Here is a 25460-nt window from a genome sequence, read left to right as displayed (position 1 = left end):
TCAAGCAAAAGTAATCTGTTGACCAAGTGTTACTTACCATGCAGAAATGGTTCAGCTAGAGTTTTCTGTGGTGCTGGAAGTGTTCCACATTTTGGTCTTGGTCATGGTTATGTTAACACGGGTGGGGAGATACATAAAAATGTCATTCACCTATATATGTAAATTGTGTGCTTATTGAATGACAATTGTGTGTCAGTGAAAATTAATGATGTTAAAAAGATAAGCAAAAATATTCCTGAGGGAAAAGCACAAGATGAAAGGGAAATTGTCCTGTGAGACATCAAGACTTATAAAGCTCTAGTAGTTAAGAACGTGGTGTCAGTACAGGGATAGACAGTTTGATCCACATTGACAGAATAAAGAGAGAAGGAATTAGTCCCCATATGTATATGGAAGTATGACTGCAGAGCCTTAGGGAATAATTAATTCTTCAGCAGTGGTGCTGAGCAGCTGGTGCCTATGTTTTAAAATGTGACTTCTGCCTGCCATTCCACAAAAAATAAATAAATTCTGGACTACCATACAAGAGCAAAAAACGATGACATTTTAGATATAGGGAAATTTAAAATACAGGAAAATACGTATTGACCAACAGTAGTGGGATTTTATTAAATGAAGAATAAGAAGTCCTACTCATATAAGATAGAACACATAACAACACTGAAATTTCAAACTTCTGTTCATTAAAAGGCGAGAGAGAGAGAGAGAGAGAGAGAGAGAGAGAGAGAGAGAGAGAGCCACAAACTGGAAAAGGATATTTGCAACACATGTGAAAAAAAATCTAAAATATAGAATAAAATAAGAACTCTTTAAAAGGAAAAAAAGTCAAGTAGCACCATAGCAAAAATAGAGAAAGGTGGTGGCTGTTTTGCAGACAAGGTAACTAATAGAGAATAAACATAGAAAAAATTATAAACCTCATGAGGAACTGAGGAAATACAAATTAAGATCACAATGAGATGTAATTTACACCAGCAGCTGGGTAAAAATTTAGTCTGTAAATACTAAGTATTGGCAAGTATATCAACAGCTACTGCTGGAGGTATAAAGTATCCAACTACTTTGGAAAATAATTAGGCATTGTCTTGCCTATGTGAATAGTTTTACTCTGTAGCCTGGCAATTTCATTCATCATATACACTTTAAAAAATTATTGCACACATGTACTAGAACTTTCTAAGAATGTCTATTAAGAATTGCATATATTAATAGCAAGCAGAAACCTCAAATGGTCAGAGAAGAATGAATAAAAATAAATTATGGAGGGAAAAGCTTTATGAAGAAAAAAAGGAAAAAATATTACGGTATGTTTATGCAATGGTATTACACAATAGTGAAACTAAAATGACATGGAAAAAAAGCACACATCTTGGAAAATAGCAAGTTTCAGAAAACCATATGCCATGTTATAATAATCTTATAATGTTTTTAAATATGCAAAACTAAACACTTCAGTATTTATAGATGTATCCTAATCTAATAAAAATATTTAGAAAGCAAGAGAAGGGTAAGCCAAAAAAGCCAAGACAATAGGAAGAACACTTGGGTGGCTTAGAGACTAATGGTTATGCTCTTACGTTTGCTTCGTGTCTCACGTATTTTCATATACCATTGGATATGAGTCAAATGTTACAAGATGAATATTCTAATGGCCATTGTTACTTATGGGGTCAAATTTTTGCCAAAAATTACGTGGCGACAAAGAACAGAGAGTCTGAGAAACTCTCTAGCTTCTAGTCTGCCCTTCCCAAATAACAGCAACGTTACCCTGGAGAGGTTGCCGAAGTGTCTTGTGCCTCAGTGTTTGCATCTGTGAAAGGGCAATGAGAAAAGAAGCCAGTGGGCTTACTGTGATGATTAAATGCATTTATAGACGTGGAGCAGTCAGCAGACCTCCATAATGCGGCACGTGGCTCGCATCTTCACCCTGGGGGGTCAGATCCACCACCCCTCTTAGTTTCAGCTTATTTGCAAAATGGGCTAATAGGATTACAGAGAGACAACATGTATGCTGCAAATGACATGTAAAGCACAGTAGATAGCAGGCAGAATTCAACTGTAAAACATTTGATTTAACCCATGGATCTCCCACATTTGACTTTGAAATGAAAGAACTAGTTTCACGGTAAAGAATTAAAGATGGTAACCCTTGAAATGAATTATAGTGAGAAAAGGCACTGATGTAGAATAACTGGGCCTGGTGTTGCACAACTCAGGCCTTTGGTTGAGACAGGAGGATTTCAAGTTTGAGACCACCTTGGGTAACTTAGTGAATTAGTGAGAACCTGTAGGTAGGCAGGCAGACAGACAGACAGACAGATAAAAAGGAGTGTGGCTCCGTGTGAAGGGCCTGAGTTGAAGGGTAGAATTTTCATAACATTCCTGTGGAGATTTTGCTTGCAACCTGGTTCTGGTAGCTTTCTTTATATTGTATGAAATCTTTTATTATAATGAAATTTTTGAAGATGTGGGAAAATCTGTAAATCCACACATTTAGAAATGAGCACGCTTCTTAGTTGAATGTGGTGTCTCCTAGCTCCCTTCCTACACTTTGACCAGTGAGACTGAATAAAAAAGTGTGGAGGAGCAGACAATGAGAGATGACACAGGTGACGCCTAGTTCCTTGCACAGGCATCTGGTGGCAGTTTCCCCACTCATACTGGATGCCTCAGTCCTGCAGGGGAGAGGACCAGGGACCTGGTGCGGCCAGGCCTTGAGGCAGGTACTTGGGACGCTCTGCCCAAGGCCACTTTTCCCAAGAATTCTTTCTCCTCATTTTCTGATTAAGATAAAATGACTTAAGGCCTGTTCCATGGAAATGGCAGTTCCTCGTCGTTTGCTTTTAAGATAAATGTACACTTATTCTTGATAGACCCTCAATAACCACCACTTAGATTCCCAGCAGCTTTAGGGAGCTGTCAGGTCGAAGGCAGGCGATGCTTTGTATCGGTGTAGCCTTCCTTTTGTAGTCCAGCCTCAGAAGTCAGAGCCCCAGCTGCTCTGCTGCCTTTCTGCATATGGTGCAACATTTGTCAATATTAAATTTAATTTGTACTAAGAGCCGGTCCCTAAGAGTGAAAACACAAAGCTTGCTGAACTTTACTTCGCCTGTGTGTTCAGTACAGCCAGCATTAGCAAAACCAATAAATTCAGCAACATTATCCTCCTCAAATCTAGGTCAGCTCTGTTGATTACAACTGTTACAGGTTTAGGAACTGGCCCTATTAAAGCCCCCATCAAATTTAACTATATCTGAACCTATGGCATCTCTTGTACTCTTGAAATAGAAGAGCCTGAGCAACAGTCCCATGGGTCAATGTTAAGGATCATGATCAACAACAGACATTTATTAAGCGCCTATTGTGTGCAAGGCACTGTACTAGGTGGGGTGGCTACAAAGTCAAAGGAGAAACAATCCTTGCCCTCACGGGGCTTACAATCTAATTAGTCTAACAGGACACATATATAAGAAGACAAAGGACAATGCCAGGTAGCATATAATATTAGGGCACTGAGTAGAAACAAACAGGATTTCAGCCTTTTTTGCATTTGCTTTTCAATACCCTGAGTAGGTGGGGGCGAGTGAGCTGGAATAGAGCGGGGGTTACCTGTTTGGTTTCCACCCTAGCACTCTCTCACCTCTTTCCATTCCCAAGTATCTCCAGGTCTGTGCTAAAACCCTGCAATGGGTCCACTTCTCCTAGCCTCCCAGCCAGATTCTGACCACAGGCCCCTAACAGGGTGGTCCACATCCTGGTTTCCCCAGGGCTGCCCTGGTTTTAGCAAGGCAAGTCTGCGCTGTGGGACTCCTTTCTCTTCCCTTCTCCTTGGCCCCAGCAGGAGGGCACTTGGGAAGGACCTTTTCCTGTGGCCACAATGGACTCTTCCCACCCACTCCGGCCATTGCTCCGGCAGGCTTTGCCCTAACCTGTCCCCAGGTAAGTCTCTAGTTTTAAAACACGCAAGGAAGACTCTTAACAGCCCCAAAGGCTGCTGGTTTGAGAGCACACGGAAGACAGAAAAATAAAGTCAGGAGAGATTGATATCAAAGAGACAGAATGAGGCTCAAGAGGGAAACTGTGCAGATGGGAGAAATGACTGGGTCAGGTATGAGCCATGCAGAGACCGAATAGGACCTCAGATCTTCTCCTGGAGTAGGGTTGATGCAACAATTTAAACCATCACCCTGGTGGGCTGAAGGGCGTTTTCTGAAATAAGTTCATTCTTACACAAGGGTGAATATCTGGGCAGGTACTAGATAGATACACATGCATTTAAATAGCGTTGTCCGAAACCTAACAGAATTCCAACTTTCTCCTTTCACTTTTGCTTAACATTCATTTAGCTTCTAAATCATACCTTTAGTTTTTTTGAAGGGAGTGTTATTTCAAAAACAAGAAAATTCCCCTCCATTATAATTCAATTCAGAGAGATCGGTAAAGGACAAAACTTTTGGAAAAGAAAGGTAATCTGCTGAGAGGTGTCCTCTGGAATCCAGTATTAACCTAAGGATTCCAACAGGCTGCACAGATTTCTCTTTTACGTATAGTAGTTTGTGTTAAGTTGTTAAAAGAAAACACTGAACTCTAAAAGCCTAGGACCTTGGAGGTCCTGAATTGTTTTGGTTTTACATCAAGCCCTCAGGAGTGCATTCCAGGGTTAGCGAAGCACAGGGACTTAGTTGCCAAACACCCATTAACGGTAATGGAAATCACACAGTAAGTCCCCACGCAGTGCACTGAATATTTACCTCCTAATGTTCTTTTAATGTACGCTTTCTTGGGTGAATATTTACTGTGGAATATTAAATGTGAGATTCCTCTTTTATGGGCCATTTGAAGTGATTGATTTTGTTTGTGAATTCCTGTATCTTTGCCCATAATGGCTATCTATTGTAATGGCCCCTGCCAAATGTTCTTGTATTGAAATAACAGAAGCCATGGGTCGGCCAGCGGTGGCATTGTATTACTGTGGTCTTAAAAGCTGGGAGGAAGCTGATGACACAGCTGGGGAGAGAAGGAAAAGGTGTGGTATGGAATGAGTCTGACTTCGGCTTCAAATGTATTGAAATCACTGAGGTCTGTAAACATGGTTTGGTAGTCGTCTTTTATATCTGTGTTTATATGTAATGGTATCGAATGGTGTTAAGTCTGACAGTCATGAAATGATAGTGGCAAGACAAAAGTTCAATTGCCCACAACCAGGTCCATCAGCATAATCCATCAGGAGTCTAGGCATTTGCTTTCATGCTGCAATACAAGCACTACCCAAGTGGTAATTTCTTACACATATTTATAGCATTGAAAAAAATATGAACTCAAATTCTAGCTACATTTCCCAGTGAGGCCAAGACTTTCGCTCTTTCCACTCTTCTAAGTATTTCAAAGGAAGTGGTTACAAAAAGATGGAGCTGTCCTAATAATTTTTTTAAAGCAAAACTTAAAGATATACCACTAGGTAAGATAATGCTACATCTTTGTAACCACGCCTTTCCAAATTGCCATAAAAATATAACTTGTCAGAGAGTCAACATCTGAGCAAAATAATCCCCTCAAAGTGATTGTAAATGTGGCCTATAAATAATTTGCATAAAATCCATATGCTTTTTATGTTCATAGAAACATTGTGTGTTCAAAGTCCATGCTGCAAAGAGACAGTGTTGGAGTAAAACTCATTCTCCTTTTAAAAGCAATGACGAAATTTTAAAAATGAATTCCATTATGTTCTGGATAGTTACTTCAGCGTTTTACTGCCTTTAACAGATCAAGCCACACCATAATAATACCAACTTTGTTTTTGTCATATGAATACTTGGACTGTGTTTGCATTTGGACAACAATAGCCCATATAATTAGTAGTACTAGTTAATGAAAGGAAATGGAATCTTATTACTAAGGAGAGAGAAAAGAACAGGTAAGGGAGAGGCCTTAAGTCACAAATTGAGTCATGACAGTCTCCATATATAGTATTTGCTGGCATCTTCAAGTTTTGCATTACAGAACTAATGCCTCCAAAGCAGTGTGTAAAAAACAAAAACAAAAAACACAAGTATATTCTTAAAAGACTGTTTTTGAACAGTACTACTAATTTAAATGAAAATCTATCATATTAATTGGTCTTGGTTTGTATAAATTGAGTCCTCCATATTCTTTCAGACCAAGGAATAGTGGTGATTATAATTTAAGATTTGCAGTGAGTCTGAGTAGTAAATAAGATAATGAATTGTATGATAGGGAATCTTTTTCTGTTCTTTCCTCCTCCTAGAAGGTCAGCTCCTTGCACTTGTAGTCAGGGAACACTTCAGAAGTGTGTGTGTGTGTGTGTGTGTGTGTGTGTGTGTGTTGTTTCTTGAGAAGCAGGGGACAGATTTAGCCAATGGGGATCTATCCAGGAGGAAGTGCTTTAACCCCAGAGAGAGATAAGTAGTTACACAACTGGAATATAAAATGCTTGCAGAATACGGGTCTTGGCAAAGTTGGAATCCTATCATTTGAAATATAAACAGTCTCACAACAAGTCTACGTGGACCCTATGGAGTCTTAGGAACAAAAACCTAGGAGATCTTTCAGCACAGTGACATTGTTCTAAAGAAGAGGAAACTAGGGCTTAAGAGAAGTTACTCATAGCCATTGTTACTAAAGGAAACTATCTTTAAGGTTTCTTGCTAGCATCTTTTTGTTTTAATAACACAGTTTTTGGTTTTCAATTTTGTCCTTTTGGAGCATGTCTGTCCATTAGAAAATGTTATAGCTGTTCTCACTATGAAATAGCAATTTTCTTGAAGCCTAGAGGTCCAAAACACATGTTACACAACATTTTCAGGTCAAATACCAATGGCATGCTGACAGTGAGCACTGCAAACACAGTGACTCATCAACCCAACTCTAGGCCATTTCTAACCATCATTGAGGATTAGAGTTAGGAAGAATAAATTACCACATAACCATACTCTATAAAAATACTGGCCTACAGCACACTAAAAAACTCTCAATAAATAAATATCGAACGTTTGCCCTATGAAAGTCAGTCAGTGGAGATGTGCTCTTCAAAAACCATGTCCATACTTTCAGGCTGCTTTTTTACAAATCACACAAACAGTCTGACAAATGACAAAGTTTATAGATCGGGTTAGAATACAGCTTGATAGAAAAATGTCTTTTGACACGGTGTTTCTATAAAGAAATGCAACCAGCGTTGTGGAGTTGCTCTTTCCGGTTTCAAAGGCAACACTTAAAGAGATCCAAACTGTTTTTAGCTAGGGCAGCATCACTGAAAGGAGCATTCAGTCCCTAATGTGACTCCTTTCAAAGGGACAACACTCATCAGGACTCTTTTACTCTGGAATTTGATGTCTCAAGCCAGCTGCAGTGCGCTGTGGTCACGGTGGCGGGCAGCTGTCCATGGTCCCGAAGGAGCGACGCGGCTGTCTGCCACCGATCGTTTTCAGTTCTTGTCTGGTGGCGCCCAGAGTCCCATACTATGGGTACCCGGGATTGTGGTCTGGGGTTAGGATCTTGCATACTCATTCCTTAGAACACAGGTTTATTCTCCGGATGATTTACAGCAGGTGATTCTGGTTTCCAGTCTGGTTGAAAAAAATGAATATTGAAGGTCCGTGCCCAGTTCTTAAATACTCGCTTCTCTGTGATGAACCGGTGATGGCTGCCCTTCCGTCCCCGCTCGTGGGAGAGGTACATTGTACATTCATCAGGTCCGAAAGGTTCATAGTAATGATAAGGTACTGAAAGGTGATTCGGATCCCTGTAGGAAAAAAAAAATGAAATAACCAATTAAAGACAAAAGTTTTTTCATTGACTGATTCAAGCAAATACGCCGACAAGCACAAATCTTATTTTCTAGTCAAATGAATTTTGGCAATATTTTAAATGTTTATTCAGTAAGCAGGCGAGGAAGTTTTGAGGTGTGAAATAAATGCAATGACCAGTATTATCAAACAGAAATTAAAAATGTCCTTAGGATGGTCAGTCTTCCAAGATCGAGGCACTACATGTCTGTAGTCACAATTATACTGTTTAAGCTCTTGCTCCCATACAATTTAGTACAAATAGCTATAGAGATATTTATAAAACAAAAGCACATTATTTTCCAGAGAATCATCTCAAACTCTCCACAGACTTCTAGTTATAGTGAGAGCGCAGCCTGCAGGGTCTTCCCCCAAACCACCAGCCCTGTCCACTCTGCCCCAGCCACGCTGAGGTTTCTCACTGTCAACTCCAAGCTCATCAATGCCTCAGGGCCTTTATCTTGGGGATTGGTTACCTGTCTAGAACCATCTCCATGAGTTGACTCCTTCTCACCATTGTCCATCAACTCGAATAAGTCTCCCACAGAGGTCTTCCCTGATGCCTGCTCCTGACATGTCATCTCACTTTCTTCGTGGTGTTAAACTGTTCAAACTGACTTTATTATTTACTTGTTTATTGTCTTCTCAAGAGGGCAGCAATTTGTCTTATCCCTAGCACAGTGCCTGCAAGGGGCTCCGTAAATAACATGTGAGTGTCTGTTGCTGAAAGAACTTTCTATGGAGCTAGTGGTGAATAGCAAGCTTCTAAAGACATTTTTTTTCCACCAAGTATGGAAAGCTGCTGCTTCTATTTTGATAAAAAGAAGGCAGCAAGAAAGAAGTCACCATCTCCTTCTCATTGCTCTAGACGGCCTGTGTACTCAAGGAGTTGCTTGGTCCAGAAATTCTAAATCCTCAATCCCTACTGTGTAGCCCAAGGTTTTCTCCTTTATTTGTCAACCTCAGCCTCAAACAAGAAATACTAGCTCATCTCTTCAAGGTATCACACACAGGAATAGCATGGGGGTATTGGGAGTGCCATTGTAGGGTCACTAAAGAGTATTAATCTCAAACTAGTCTCCACTGTGGCCCATCCATCCACCTGCGTTTTGAAGAGTAGGTGATAAGATCTAGGTTTCCCAGCAGACAAACTTTTCTACTCCGAGCTACACTCACCAGCTGGCACTGTTGCAGAGACTATGAAGATGGAAGGACCACACTTCCCAGCTTCTTTCAGAGCTCCAGGCTCTGAGGCCCCCTCCAGGCAGGAGCTTGGTTTCCAAAGATAGTCAACCCTGCTAGCCACCTATTCGTTTTCTTCAGAGGAATCAATACACAAATGGCTTTTAGAGTAGCAACTTTACTGGGGTCAGGGATCGAAGTCTTTTATCAAGAGAGGTGTCAAGTTTGTGGCTCTGACAATAATAAACCTTTGAGCAGATTCTTCTCTTGGGTTAAAGTTCTTCCAGGAAGAGAGATTTATTTTTGTCATGTAGCATCGAAACATCCCTCATCCTGACACGGCAGCTGTGCGGAGCTAATCTCTACATCTCTGAATCACTTCTCTCCAAAGGGTGTGTTGTCCAGTCCAGTGAAACTCTTAACTCCTGCCCTGTCTCACTGTGACAGATTTCACTGATTTGCTGACCCTAGAAATTGGAATTCCTTAAAATGTTAACAGAAGATGTTTTCAATACAGAAAATGCATCGTAGGGGAGGGTTTACACTGGAAAGAAAAATAAACAAAAGGGAGTAGAAACCTGTGGGGAAAACTTCTGCAAGTTTACATGGTACAACTTGGAGAATCATGCCACGGTGCCACGGGATGCTCAGGGTTAAGCTTTCATCCCATCGCAAATCAGGTTTTACATCTGACTCATCTAAGTTTTGGACATCTTATTGGCATCAATCTGGCTAAAGAAACAATTAGGCTTCTAAAAATATCACGACATTGATTTGGCACCCAGGAATAGAGGGTAATTGGAGCCCAGCTAAGGGATGCTATGGGATCAATTTCCTTATTCAGAAGACCATCTCTCTGAATGAAAATTTATCTGACTCCATATTGATCACCCAACAAGAGAATTAAATTAACATATTTGGGTATTTTGATTCCAGAGGTATCCAAATGGGCCATTTGTGTAAGGGAGAGTTGTTCCCATGTTTTCACTGTCTGTCCAAGCAGCAGAGAAGAGCTGTGCGTGACTTGGGAAGGCAGAGCTGCTCCCTGGGCTGTGAGCCTGCTCTCAGCTGGATTCCACCTCTTCCTTTAGAAGGCCCTTCCTGGCTGACAGTTATAAATCATCAGGTCTCCTCTCAGATCTGACTTACTAAAGGCTGCCACAGCTCTATTCCTTTGCCTGGCCCCATTGAAAACAACCACAAACATCAGCAAATTTTCCACACATAGAAGCTACCAGAAAAGGAAAGGTTCTGGTGCTTGAGTTTCTGTTCGGGGTCAAGTAAAGTTGGAGAGGAGGTGGCAGTGGAGGATGGGGAGGAGATGTCACAGAGCCCGTTCCGGGTGGCTGCATGCTGCTGTGCACACTACAGGGGCCCCTGTGGGGATGAGTCCTCCTGTGCAGTGTGAAGAAGTTTTTCTTTGGCATTTTAGGGGAAGCAGAGGCAGAGTGAAGGAACCAACATTTCGTGTACATTGCAGACTTAAAGAAATGCTATTGTTGGTTGGTATGCTGCTCACATAAACTCTGGTTTAAATTAGGTCTCAGGCATTAACTTTTTTTTTAACCCAGGGGTGCTTGACCACTGAGGTACCTCACTAGCCTCTTTTGCTCTCCCTCCCTCTTTTCTTTCCTTCTTTCCTTCCTTCCTCCTTCCTTCCCCACACCTTTCTTCAGTATGGGGGCCTCACACAAGCTAAGCAAATGCTGTACCTCTAGCCCTTGTCCTTTATTTTGAGACAAAGTCTTGCAAAGTTCCTCCAGGGCAGGCTGTGAACTTTCAATCCTCCTCAGCCTCTGGAGTGGCTGGGATTCTAGGTGTGCACCACGGCGTGGCCAGCATGGTATATTTTACAGTATATTTTAAAGTAGGCTTGGGCATCCAAATGAATAAGGGCAGCACTGGATAAGAAAACCCATACAATGAAATAACAACAGAAGTACTGTCTTTGCCTTTCTTTCTCCAGAGCTCTCACTGCCTCTAAAGCCACTGCTTTTCTTGGCAGAGAGTTGGTACTGAGGAAATGTTTGAAGACTAGAGTTAAATTAATGGTTGTCAAGTTAAGTAAATGGTTGTTCTACAACTGGCTTTGGGGGACACTGTGTAGCATTCAAAAGAAAATGCTGTTACAACAGCCCCTCCTGGTGTTCTTCAGAGCTATGAAACCTACTCAACCACCTGTATCCTGCTGTCTCCATTTCTTGTCTTTGGAGCCTCTTTAGAAGAAAACCAGCTGCACACTTTGGAAGCCTATGGCATTAACACTTATGCATGGTGAAAGGAGCACCAAGAACCTGCAACTGCTCAGCTCTGGTGGAATAAGAGCTGTGTGAGTCCCCAGAACTCCACTTTGGCCCCCAACTCAGTCCCCTCAGGGAATGCCATAACATCTCAGAATGGATCACTGGTACCCATGGGAGGCAGAAAGTAACGGAAATACCTGGTGACTGGTAAATGTTGGTCAAATCATGGCAAAGTTGGAAGAAACAATAAGATTTCAGGAAGAAATACCACAATATATTTTAGTTCTCATTTATAAAATATAAACCACACAGATAGCATTTCCACTCCACACCTGTCTATTATCTGTCAGATTCTGCACAATGGACCACTGCCAAATAAGAACTTCTCCTGTTACTTACAACTGGCGGCTTTATTAATGTTCAGTAGCTAATAATTCTAGCAGAATCAACTCTCTGGTATTCATGATACCTTTGAGATGTCCTTCACATTATGGATGAGATATTAATTTAGTTCCATGACAGTGATCACTCTGAATCATTACCCCACTAATTAATACTCAAGAAATGATGGGTAACAGAGAGTTGTAAACTTGGTTGTGTGCTAAGTATGACCAGAAATAAGACTATTAGGTAGAATTGAAATGCTTGGTCCACAATCATTGCAATACTTTACAGTGGGAAAGAAGATTAAAAAGCTCACCATAACTTAGTTTAGAAAGCAAAGATAACAGATATTTTCACTGCAATTTATAATCCATCTAGGGAGAAAAGATTTGGCTCCCTATATGCCCATGGCATGATTTAAGAATAATATATCCTCAGAATTATACATTTTGATACTGTCTCTGGTGTAACATGACAATAATTTTTTTCCTGGCTTTCTGAACACTGATACGCATGCAGTCTGATGAGGGTGGGAAGGTACGGGCAGAGCCTGTGAGAATGCGATGCTGGCCCTGGATGAGAATAAAACAGTGTGTGGCCACCACTGATTTCTGGGCCCTCCTCAAAAATTGGCATTTGGCATCTGCTAAGTACACTTCTCATTCACCTGGAACATTTTTGGGGCAGTGAAAGTTTGGAGTTAATCTCTAAAATACCCCCAAAGAAAATTCATTTTGTTTGTCACTGAGCCAATCTATACTGAGCACGTGCTATGTCTGAGATGCGGTGGCAACTGCTAAAGACATCAGGTGGGAGGTGGGAGCAGGAGGTCCCGAGGTCGAGCCCAGCCTGAGTGACTTTGTGACTCAATGAGACCTTGTCTCAAAATAAAAAGTAAGGAGGGGCTGGCGGTGTAACTCATTGTGAAGGCCCTGGGGTCAATCCCCAACACTGGGAAAAAAGAAAGAAAGAAAGAAAGAAAGGTAGGAAGGAAGGAAGGAAGGAAGAAGGAGAGAGAAAGGAGGAAAGAAATGTCTTTGTGTGTTGTGATCACAAATACTGGCAGTGACTACTGTTGCCAAGGGAAAGGCAGCTCATAAAAACATCACAGCGTGTCCTCCTCCACCTTATTCACCAAATCTGGCACTATGCTCCTTCTGGCTCTTTCCCAGAGTGAAAACGACCATGCAAGGTAAGGGTTTCACATCAATTCAAGACATCCAGGAAGCCACAGCAGCACAATTAAAGACGCTCACAAAAGAGGACTCCCAGAACTGCTTCGGAGAGGGTAAGAATGAGGGCACGAGTGTGTTGGAAGCAAGGGGGGAAACTGGAAGAGAGATTAGCGGCAGTGTGGCTTTCACTGTAATGTATTTTAAATTGAAAAAACTTTAAATGTATTCAAAAGAAATCTTACGCCACAGCCCGTAAGAGCAATAGATCCAAGTGGTTCTGCTTTTGATCAAGGAGCCCAGAGTTCTGTCCTCTTGGCTCCTTACCCAAGGAACACAAGGACTCCTCTAAGTCCGGTTTGGAAGCTGAAGGTGGATATTTCAGTGAAGCTCAGGGACTCAGACACGCTGCAGGGCAGAGAGAGAACATTTTCTCCACAGGCCCCCTAGGCGAACATCTGTCCGTCACGCCCAAATTGTGATCAAGTGTGACTGAGGCAACTGTGGGCAGAGACCTTGTCTCACTCAGCTCTGATCACCTTCTAGGGCCCAAGGAAGAGTAGTTCGGTATAGAAGCCTGTGATTCATTCAGTGAGTGACTTCTTTGAAAGGTCCTGATTGTACCTTAGGGTCTGAAACAGTTGATTTGTGAAAAATGACCAGCTGGCCTTCCTTTTTCTGGCTGAAATCTGGCTCCATATGGGTACACTCAGTGAGAGACTGGGAATCTTCCGGAAGCCGCAGGATGGCTAGGTACACAGCAGGCAGCCCTTGTGATGTTCTGCAAGGAACCTGAGGCCATGTGGAGCCGATTTTCAATGGTGAGAGAGAGTGAGGCCCGTTTCGAAGACGAGGCCATGCCGATCCCTCCCTGCCTCGCACTGCGCTGTTCCTCATGCTCCAGCATCTTCATCAACTGTGCTGACAGATCCCTGAAGAGAGGTCAGTGCATCCCTGCCCCTGGAAACTCATTGTGGACTCAGCCTAATCCGGAACTGTGGGGAGCACACCTGGCCTTGCCCTTATGGAACCATCCTGGGAATGCTCAGGGCCATTCCAGACTCCGCCGCCGTCATCACCACCATCATCACCATCATCAATACCATCATCATCATCATCACCATCATCATCATCATCACCACCATCATCACCATCGCCATTTTACAGTCGGGGAAGGAAGTGCAGACTTCTGAGGCATAGTCCTTGAGTAACTTGCCCAAGGTCACTGAGACTCAGTAAGGTCAAATGACTTTCTAAAGGTCACACACATGCTCCTTAGTGGCGGAAATGCTTCTTCTCACCTACACACAGCTCCCAAGAGAGAGTGGAGGGCGGAGTCCTTGCTCATTTGATCCGGACGAAGCACCTGCTATGTGCTGGAACAGTAACAGCTACTGCGCTGTACCCCTGGGCTCTGACTTCTGAGTCAAGCACACAAAAGTCTCTGGCCTCACAGGGGTCACAGCCCCATGGACTCAACCAGCTCAGTTGCTGCCCTCACAAAATCAGGCCTAGCGACTGTGGGTCCCAGTGTCTGACACATGCATTGTGATCCAGCTACTTTCAAAATGAGGTAAAAAGGCGGGCTGGTTAGACTGGCAGCAGGACTAACTCGCACACTGCTTTTGCGTTCTCTGAGGCTGATACTGTTTGCAGAAGGAGACAGCATTGTTCGTATGATGCTTATGAGAGGATTGCAAGAGCTGCCCTTTTTATAGTCACAGCGAGTGGCTTTGCTACGCTCGTTATTTTTCTGTGGGTGAGGCATACATTAGGCCTTCAGGAGGGAAGTACTGAGTCTTATTCTTTGAATCTCAGCCCCCAAATTCTTGGTATGTTTCAGAGCAACTCTAAAATAATGCTTGGGCACATGTTGGTTATTTTATATCTCTAATAGTATTATATCCCTAAATTAGTAATATTAATGGTACTAAGTAATTGTTCTTGTTCATGGACAGTGTGCAGGGCACTGGGCCCAGCACTCCACACCCACTGTCTCATTTTATCCTCACTGTGAGCTGCTTGTTCTTCTCACTGTCTTCTTATCCCCATTCTACAGATGGGAAAAGCAAGGCTCAGGGTCAGAGTTAGCACCCGGCGTCTGGTGGCTCAGCCAACACGTCCCGGAAATAGAGAGGAAAGGAACCAGGGAATCAGCCTGCGATGGTCCTGGTCTCCCTCGCACTTCCCATGCAGGGACAAGGATGGAGAGCACTGTGGTCTCCCTGGGCCCAAGTCCTCCCATCCAGGTGACATTCAGCTCTGCCTCCTCTCTCACAGATCCCTGGGCACAGCGATCTTTCCCTTGGGTGGGGAGGTCTCTTTCTGAAGAGTTCTTGCTAAAAGCATCTTGAGCAGACAGCTACTGAACCTTAGCAATGGCATCTGACAAGCAGAAATGCAGAGCTGGGCGACATATGGCACATTGACATTATCTTAATTTCCTTGTTAGTATCATTCCATAAATTGTTTCCTTCCTACTGTACACGAAATCCTGATGAACTAACTCTGAATAAGGGAAATGACAGGTTAACTTGCTTTTCATTTGTTTGCCATAATAAATGGAATATTTCCTCGCACACTCTAAGTCATTAACATTTCAGTTTATTTGTGCTTTTTCTTCCTGTCATCCTAATGGCGATACTGCCTAATTATAACTGCCCCACCGCCATCAGATTTGATGGCTCCTTGCAAGTCAGTAAGTGCCTGTCCCACTGCCTTTGTTACGCTGGGGGTCTGGGGAGGCTTTGCTTTTCTAAACCATTCTACCTATTTTTGCACACAGGTTGTTAAGCAGGGAAACAACGCCAGCGGATTAAGTGATGAGGAACTGGGTAAGGATCCAAGCTGCCGCGCCTCGCCCTCGCCATGTTCCAGGCTCTGTTCCAAGCCCGTCACGTGTATTCACTTAGTCAATCCGCCCACGACTCCCCGACGCAGTCTGTTGCCGTCGTGGACTTGCTGCCACAGACGAGGACACAGACACAGCCTCTGGGCTTTCACCTTGCAGTCTGGCCGCTGCCCAGGGCCCGCTTAGGCCACATCTGTGCCTTTCCTTCTCTTTGTGACCTGACTCTCCCATATCCACCCGTGCTGTCGCTGTGCGGGATCTTTGGGTTAAAAAGGGTGGAGAAAAGTGGAACACGGTGAGAGCAGTGCCCGGGCTTCAGTGCACCAAAACCACACTGAAAGGCATCCTGATTGGGAGATACTAAGAGACAGGACAGGTGAAGAGGTGATTAGGTCAGGAAGGCTCCGCTCTTATGGACAGAGGGGCAGATCGCACATCCCAAGGGTGGGTCTGTTATAAAAGCCCGTGTTTCTGTGTCTCCTGTGTTCCTCCCATCATGTGACATCCCGTGCTACCTCAGAACTCTCTAGAGAGTTGCCAGCAGTGAGAAGGTCCTCCCCAGATCCAGCCTCTTGGGACCTCCCAACCTCCATAACCCATAATAAACCTTTATTCTTCAAAAATTATGCAACTTGTGGTATTCAGCCATAGCAACAGAAAGCAGACTAAGGCCTGCATGATTAAGTACCTTTCTCGTCCTTGCTTTAAGCATTGAAATTGTAGCTTTTGATTTATGACTTTAGGCCTTTGGAATGTTAAGTTTAAAACACATGAAGTTTAAATCAGCAAGAGTTTAAAAATATTTTTTTGAGGTCCTGGGGATTAAACCCAGGGCCCTCATACTGAACTACATCCCCAACTTTCTCTGTCTCTCTGTCATCTATGTCTGTCTGTCCATCTATCTCTCTAGGCTTTGAGACATAGTCTTGACCAGTTAGTTGCTAAGCTTCCCAAGAGTAAAGGCCATGAACAGGATATTGAGCATTCCCGAAATCTGAGGTTTCTGAGTTGTGTGTGTGTGTGTGTGTGTGTGTGTGTTTACCTCAGTGCTTAATTACACATGAGTTCTCAAGTGTGCTTCTAGCAATCAGGGCCCAATACTGCTCAGTGTATCTTCTGGTGCTCACTCTGCCTGGGCCACGGCAGAAGTGGAGACGTGTGCACTCTACCTTTGCAGTGGTGAAGCATAACTGTACCTGAGCTTTGGGCCTAAGGATACAAACCTAGTGTACTGATTGCAAGAGAAAGAGGCTCAGAGGGATCTTTTAATTTTAGAAAACAGGCTTCATCATCAAAGGAGATGCCCTCTTTAATTCATTAAAAAATTACCACCTTCCTTTCAAATGAGAATAAAACTAGTATTTCTTAATGCTTGTTCATTGTTAATATTATGCCAATTATTGCATTACTTTTGGCTGATAAATATTCAGAGGATGAATGAAGCCCATAAGATGAATTAATTCTCCAGGAGTACAAACAAAAACTTTCAATATTTTATACCACATAATTAAATGCTGTTTGTTGCATCCAGAGCCAGAACTCGGGACATGCCAATTAATCGCTTCAAGAAGACAGTTAGACATGTTTCGTGGTTGATGTTCCGAATGAGACTATTTACAAAGCCCTGCACAAGAGCACTGATGAATTACACACTTGCAGAGTAAATCCTACCTGCAGAAGTCCGGGGGCACCATGCCATACACATTGATCCTGTCACACAGCTCCAGGGCAATTGTCATTGTGAACCAGCCAGTGCTGAGCCAGGTGTTGGAGATCTTTCTGGAAAGAGGTAAAGCCACGGTCACACCCACAACCTTCTGAAATGCTTTCTGGAGTTCGCCTGACCATGAGCAGATACGCAGGCATACACATCCTCTCTCTCTCCCTCTCTCTCCCTCTTGCTCTTGGTCTCTCTCCATTTGGCCAGTATCTGGACCTTATCAAATCAACCTCTCACACCAGTACCTTCATATTACACCCACCATCATAACTGATACACGTGCTTCACCGTGGCGGATCAGTGACACCAAATTGTCCTGCTCATGGGACTGCTTGTTACAACTCAATTGTTTTTGTACGATGACAGTGTTTATGTGACAGTTCTAGAAACATACCTGGGTAATTAGAAATTTTCTTTCTACCCCAAACAGGCTAGATAATAAATTAATAATTTAAATGATTAAGCATGTAGATCTAGCATCTATTTCTATCATCTGTTTATTACCTATCACCTGTCTATTGATCTATACATTGACTGATTAATCTCAAAGTCAAAACTTGCCTTCAGTGGACTTAACAGCACCAGCATCTTGGCTGAATGTCTTTGTTTTGGAGAAGTACACTTTTTTGGGAAGGGGCTAATGACCAGCTGAGACAGACCATGGCATCACTTATATTTAACTAAGTATTTGCTTTATTCTCCCTCAGAGCATTCTGAGGGCTGTGAAAGTTTTTGTTAGAAGCTAAAAATTGATAAATATAGAGCACAAGTCTGTACACGCCACTCTTCGTTAACTGCCTTTTTGGATTTCTGTCTTGAGCTCAACAATGTGCTAAGCCCAGGGCGGACGGTGGAGACAGCATCCAGGTTTAATTTAACCCTGACAGAATGCCCTGTAGGTCCTCCGTGCCATGCTGCTGTGGATATTAATTTCAATTCCTTGGGGGTTGCTGCTTCTCCTCCCTTCCAGGGCCCACAGCACGCCTCATTAGCCAGTTTCAAACACCTCATCCCCAAGGTCAGACTTCTGACTTTTCCCGGCCGTAGCACAGTACCCACATGGGCTGTGAACAGCAGAGTTGCAGAAGGGCTTTCTCCCTGCCCTGTGGCGCCCTCCATGAGGACACGGAACACTTTGTTAAGCAGCATGCATTATTTCCACTTCATGTAAGAACAGAATAAAAGAGGGCGTTTCTGAGGAGTCCTTTGTTTCATCAGATACCTGACAGGCATGACTGATTTAGTCATCCCTACGTCCGGCTTCCTTTGCTCAACTTTCCCTTCCATTTCTTTCCATCCACAGCCAGTCACAATCCATGAGCAGCTCCTAAAGATGCCAATGCTGTGGGCTCATCTCTGACCTGCCTCTGCTAGCCCAGCCCAATGACCTGGGGCAGGCCGCTGCATTCTCTGACTCTGGATTCCATCTATAAAGCAGGTGGAGGAAGCTGTCCTTTGGGTAATTTGAGAACTAAATGAGAGAACTCCCCAGAAAACATCCAGTGTGCTGTGTAGGCCCTGGAGATCCTTCTTTCTCTCTTGTTGCCAGGTTGAACAAACAAGTCATTATCCACTCATCCCTTTTGGTGGTGAATTTTAGTACCTGAGAAGAAAATCATTCTAATACTGGGGCTTTCTGTGGGAGTCACCACAGCAGGCAGGGCGGTAAGTATCAAGTTCAGAAGCCTCTGGCTTCCACAGGAATTGGCAGTTTCCTTCCCACTCCACGGGGGCTGTGTATTCAAGAGAACTTGGAGGCTGGAGGGGCCAGAGAGAGCAGAGCTGCCTGCGGGGCAAGGGGCAGGGAAGAAAGTACCTTCCACTAAGTTGCAGCCTGTCTTCCCCTCCGTGCTGTGACAGCACACTGGCCACTTCGTTTTGACCCAAGGAGCCCTGGAGGAGAGCAGCGCTCACTTCTGTCCTCAGGGTCCTGATCCGGGACTCACGCCTACCTGAAGTCTCTGTGCTTTCAAGCTGCAGGAAGCACCACCAGGGGCTGTGCCCAGGGTCAGAGCCTCTCCGAATTTGGGCTTTTATATGTTGGAGAGCAGCTCACATCCTCAGCCTGAAATAAAGGAGGAGGATGTGGCTCTACCTGAGAAGGCTTTGTGGGTAAAAATGGGGGAGAATGCAGAGTGGAGGACTAAAGAAACTCAAGTGAAGAGTTCTTTAAAGTGCCACTTAAAATTCCCCAGACTTCCTAAATAACAGCCTTTTGGGATCACGTGCAGTCGCAAAAGCAACCGCTTTGTACTGTCTTTCTAAAGAGATTTGAAGTCTTTTTCCAACAAAGGAATATCTACTGTTTTTACACTTAATCAGCTGTAATGAAAGAATATGAAGAGCTGTCATGTGCTTATTAGGGAAAATTATCAGATATTCTTTTATATGATGAAGTAACACACTGAGCTGATAATTCTATAGTGCAAACTAAATTACAATTAAAGGCCTTTCTGCTCTACGAGAATCTCATTTATAATCTCTATGGAAATATTCTTCCAGCAGTTATTTCATTTATGCTTCCTTTATCTAATTACTGTAATATTGGCTCTGAATCCTATTTTCCTAATGCACCCTTATTCAATTATAAAGTTATTTTCAAGTACAGTTACTCTCTAATATCAAAGAATACCACTCGGCCATCTATGTCATTTGTCATGCTTCTTAATTGCAGACTGTTCCTGAGCCATTTTTCCTCCACTTTTAAGTAGAGTGAAACTTCGATAAATCAAAATCTATCGAGTTACCCATTTCTTCCAAAGAGTAGCCTGAAATGAACGTCCTGATCACGAGATCTGAAAATTAGATATTCCACCCTTCGTATATCTTCAGTGCATGCTCCTGTTTGGGTTTTAGGTATGGAGGAAACACCACTGCACCCTGAAATGTTCTGTGTTTCTAATGGCAGAAATGATGCTGTGCTGAAAAGGTTGTTTCTGACTTGGCTCTTTTAGCTTGGAGCAAGCTTCTGGATCAGAATGTAGACACACGAGAATATTGAGTCAATAATAATTTTGTAAGTGGGTAGGGTAGGGGAAAGGTAATAAGGGAAAAATATGAGAAATGAAAAAATGGAAATAAAGTATTTGTCAATAGGGAGGGGAGCAGGGGGTGAAGGGAGGGCAGGGACAAGGGCAAAAAATGAGAATCAAGACCGTCATGTAAAGGTATAAGATCCCAATTATGGATGTAACTGTATTGTATATCTGGAATGTACCAGTAAACTCAATGAGAAAAAAAAATTTGTAAACATAGCTGCCTAAAATCTGGAGGCACAAAGATGCTGGAAAGGTTAATGCAATTTGGCACTGAACTTTGTTAAATGCGATTCCCTGTGTAGAGGGAGAGGGCCCTGGAAGATGGGGGTCTGCAGAAAGGGGCCTAGGAGTCTCTCTGCAAGGACTTGGCTCTCTCCTTATGGCTGGGAGCACCAGCAAGGCAGACACAGCAGGCAGAGTTTTACTGGTCAGAATTTAGTGATGCGCACAAGATGTCTTGGTGTGAAGCTGCTTCCTAAAGATCCTAAGTGGCCACAGGGTGGGATGATTTTGTTTCCAAGTTACTCACTAATGCGTTCCCCTTAAGGAGATGCGGAACAACGTGCAGCCGTCCTGCATCGGAGGCGCAGGGATTCTTAAATTTTACAAACAACCGTTACACTAAAAAGAGTATTTTTTTATGAAAGAGATAGATAGTCTCTACATATTTTTGAAATTTTGAAATTTCCAAGCAGTGCAATTAAGCTGTAAATAACTTTCTTTCTTTGTCCCTTAGAAAATGCTTTCCTGCCTAACGCGCTCAGTTAAGTGAGCAGCACTCTTTTCTGTGAGCTGGGTTGAAGGGTAGCATATGGCTGGATGTCATGGTGGCTTGTGGTGGTGGTCAAGACCCGCAGTCTGCCCTGGGTCTGGTGGACCTCAGCAGAGGACCCACAGTAGCAATGGCAGCCCAACCCAGAGCCGAGTCCAGCAGTGCTAGCCCTTGGTCCCAAGGTGCCCAGAGTTTAAAGAGCTAGCTCTTGGGCTTGGGATTTAGCTCAGTGGCTCCACCCCTGCCTTGCAAGCACAAGGTCCTGAGTTCGATCCCCAGTACCAAAAAACCCCCCTTCCCCCCAAAAAACAGAAAAAAAAACTAGCTCTTCCCAGGAGAGGTCCAGCAGGGGCAAAGAAATTTCTATTTTTAGTTTTTAAAGGAATCTCCATATTTCTAAAGTGGTTATACTAATTTATACTCCCACCAACAATGGAAGTCATCAAATTATAGTGATGCCCATATTTAGCAGCAGAACACACATTAGCTAATTATGGAAGTGGCTTCTAAGCCCATCAGCAGATGAATGGATAAAGAAATGTGGTTTATACGTACAATGGTATGCTCCTCAGACACAGAGAAGGATATATTTGAGTCATTTGTAGAAAAATGGATGGATTGTTGAGATCATAATGCTAAGTGAAATAAATCAGACACAGAAGGATACACATGGCATGGATTCTCTTATATGAGAAATCTAGGCTGTAAATAGCTTGTAGAGTAAAATAAAGGAGAGATGGTAGGAAACAGGGGAGGTAGCCTTTTTGGAGATGGAAAGAGGAAGGGGCGAGTGGAAGAGAAAGGGGAATAAAAAGGATACAGATGCGTGCATACCAATTCTCTAAAAGAAGTAACTATGTATGGCAAACACATGCTAACTTAGAAAGGTAGTTCTTCCACACACAAAATATCTGGGGACACTGGGGTTTAGTCTTTCTTTAAGACTCTTTTCTAGTAACATGCTGCCTACGCTGGCCAAATAGTGGGTTTGGTACTTCTTCACTGTACCTATCATATCTCTTTAGTGTTAAGAAATTGACTCAATGACACTTTACAGAATGGCAAATTACATCATTAAACACACACGAGTCGTGAAAGCACATGCTTCAGAATGAAGGAGAAGTAACTGTGGGAGGAGCCCAGCGGTTGGTACTCACTGCCCCATGACCTGCACACTTCTGTCCTGTGTTCCACCAGGCTCTGGCTGGCTTGGGACCCTTCCTCTTTCCACCTCATCTTGTATAAATAACGCTTCCCCGAGTGCAGACCTGGGGGCTACTCTCCACCTTCTGCTCGTCTCTCACACTGGGTTCCTGTGACCCTCCTTCTCTGCTTGGATAAATGCTCACTGGCCTAGCTCTCCACTTCATTTTACCTTTTGGACAAAGCCCTTTCCGTACATCCACCAGTAACTTGCAAAAATCTTCAATTTATACTTAGAAACACAGGTTACATCATGACTGAGAGTACTTACATACACACACATATGTGTATGCTTTCTCGTTTCATATATTTTTAAAGGGTGTAATTCATCCGTTTTAGTATAGGCACAGGGTTACAAAACAATCACTACTAATTTGTGACCATTTTTTATCACTTAAAAAAGCCCCTCAATCTATTTACCTTATCACCTGAAATAAAAGTGTTGGAAGCAACATTGTGCCTTGCCTCCTCTGTGGGATGAATGCTGATACTGTCGTCTGTTCTCTTCCATTCTACAATCTTTCTGTGCCTCTTTACAGTGGCTTATGTGTGTGTGTGTGTGTGTTTTTTCTCATTGAGTTTACTGGTGGTACACTTTAGGTATACAGCACAGTTACATCCATCATTGGGACGTTGTACCTTTACATGACAGGTCTTGGTTCTCATTTTTTCCCCTTGTCCCTGCCCTCTCTTCACTCCCTTCTCCCTTCCCTATTTACAAACACTTTATTTCCATTTTTTCATTTTATCATTTTTTTCTTTTCCCTTATCCCCTTTCCCCTACCCTTCCCATTTCCCCTACACCTTTAACCCTTTTCTTCCTATTTCACATTGTCAATTATATCATTAGGATCTTATGTACCATTATAGTTTTTCACACGAGAGAAACAATTTGGTATTTACACATGTGTGACTTATTTATTTCACTTAGGAGTGTATCCTCAATATGTACCCATTTTCCTAGGAATGACTCTAATTTCTCATTCTTTATGGCTGAGTAGTATTCAAGTTTATAGAAAAACCACATCTTCTTTATCTAGTCTCCAACTGATGGGCAGTTGGGCTGTTTCTAAGTGTTAGCTATTACAAACTGTGCCACTATAAACATAGGTGCCCATATATCACTGTGATATGATTCTTTTAATTCTTTTGGAAAAATACCCAGCAAAGGGATGGCTGGGTCAAATGGAACCTCTAGTCCTAGTTCTTTGAGCTATCTCCATTTTGACTTCCACAGTGGTTGCACCAGTCTGCACTCTTGGCTTCTGTGTGTTAATCAACAGTTTGGGAACCATTGCCTGAGACCATGCCACACCGCCATTTTGGCCCCTCCCATGATGCTCAGCCCGCTGGACACTGCTGGGTGATTGCTTAAGACTATATTCTTGGAGGGCAGGGTCTCACTTTTTACTGTGTCCAAAGCAGCATGCAGTGATGAGCAAGTAACAGGTACTCAATAAATACCATTTGAATGAAAAAAAAAAGTTTGCCTTTCGAAGGGAAAAGTAAACGCGCACACTTCTTTTCAGTAAGCATTCACAAAGTAAAATGAAATGTATCAAGGTTAGTACGAGCGAGCTGTTAGCAAACTATATGGTGAATGTTTACATTTACAAAGATTTCTATACAAGACATCCTGACACGAATCTCCTTCAAAAACTCCCTGTTTCCTTGTGACACATTCACCCCATCATTCTTGCCACTTTCTGAAGCAGTTGAAGGCGTCTCCTTTCTTAAGGTCTTCACAAGGTGTGATCGAAAACGCAGTGAACGCTGGTGCTGAGTGACACCCACGGCGAAGGCAGGCTGGTAAAAACACCACGCAGTGTCCTCCTCCACCTCACTCACAAGACGACCACGAAAGGTCAAGATGACCTTGAAATGGAAAGGTCAGCGTTTTGGGAGGCCTCGACAGCACCACTAAATCCACACAGAAGACACGTTCCAGAGCTGCTTCAGAAAGTGGGAGGCAGGCTGGGGTAAGTGTGCAAAGAGAGGGATTGAAGGAAATGTATCTTTTACCCTACTAAATTAAAAAAAATTTCACCGTACATTTCAACCACACCTTCTACACAGCATCTTTTCGAATGCAGGCCAGCAACGGCATGGCATGACCTTTTCTCAAAAGCTGAGAAGTGCTGTGGGGACCCCTCAGTGAGCTCCATTCAGTGGCCGGGGCAGTGGGCCCCGCACATGCCCTTCCGGAAGCTCTGCTCTCAGAGGATCAGCCAGGCCCGCCCCGCGCCCTGCACCTGTCTTTGCCGGTCTCCTGCTTGAACAGCTCGTCGAAGTGCAGCATCTTGTGGCGCGTGATCATGAAGGCCTTCAGCCGCGGCAGCACCTGGCTCAGGAGCTGCAGGTTGTTGTACACCTGGCCCTTGCCGTCCCGCCGCATGTAGCTGCTGGGGCCCCAGAAGATGAACACAGTGCCCTGGCTCACGTTGAGCAGGTCGTGGCGGTTGCGGAGGATGCGCTGGATGCTGGAGTGGGCGATGACCCTCAGGCTGGTGCGGTTGCCCACGTCGTGCCCATAGCCGCGAGTGGGGGCGTCGTTCATCCGGATGACACACTCGGTCTGGTCAATCTGCGGGCCTTGCTGACTGCGCAGCAGGTGTCCTGAGCTGGTCACCAGGGCGCAGTCCCTGCAGTGCATTTTCAGGGGCTGGAAGGCAGGGGGTGGAGAAGGACAGGGTCAGGCCCAAAGGATTCCCCTGGTCCCGGGAGGCTACTTCTGGCCGAAATAGAAGGGCATCCATCCCTTTTCTTGTCCCGCTCAGGCTGCTGTGACTCCATGGATCCCTACTTTCTTTTCTAAACTGGTGACAGGGGCATTTGGAAAGGGAGGAAGATAGCTGGGATTGGTCTGCTAAGCAATGGCTTGGGCCTTGCTTCACTGATCGTAAAGACCATCATGAGGCGTTAACCCCGCATCAGTATCATTTTGTGGATGAGGATGCTGGGGCCTAGGAAATCTGCCCACGGTCCTTCCAGTAATGGGATCGTACTTTCAAAGCTAGATCTTTCTGACTCTGGAGTTCCCCAAATTGAAGCCAGGACTATACTGCAAATTGTCAGGACTGTTTTTTTTTT

At 43.6% G+C, this 25460-nt stretch overlaps 1 protein-coding gene across 1 annotated transcript in view; it reads right to left on the bottom strand.

The window, feature by feature from the left end:
* Positions 1-2633: 2633 nt before the first annotated feature.
* Positions 2634-25460, bottom strand: part of St6galnac5 (ST6 N-acetylgalactosaminide alpha-2,6-sialyltransferase 5) — a 125348-nt gene continuing 102521 nt past the window's right edge. Inside the window, exons 3-5 of the mRNA XM_010605248.2 lie at positions 24623-25032; positions 17309-17416; positions 2634-7762 (exon numbers count right to left, since the gene is read on the bottom strand). Coding sequence (XP_010603550.1) covers positions 7531-7762; positions 17309-17416; positions 24623-25032 — 750 coding nt within the window. The 3' untranslated portion in view covers positions 2634-7530. The remainder of the gene's footprint in view (positions 7763-17308; positions 17417-24622; positions 25033-25460) is intronic.

The sequence above is a fragment of the Fukomys damarensis genome, unplaced genomic scaffold (genome assembly GCF_012274545.1).
Source record: "Fukomys damarensis isolate Sample0158 unplaced genomic scaffold, DMR_v1.0_HiC HiC_scaffold_33, whole genome shotgun sequence".
Classification (NCBI taxonomy): Eukaryota; Metazoa; Chordata; class Mammalia; order Rodentia; family Bathyergidae; genus Fukomys; species Fukomys damarensis.
This window is presented reverse-complemented; position numbering and strand designations above follow the sequence as displayed.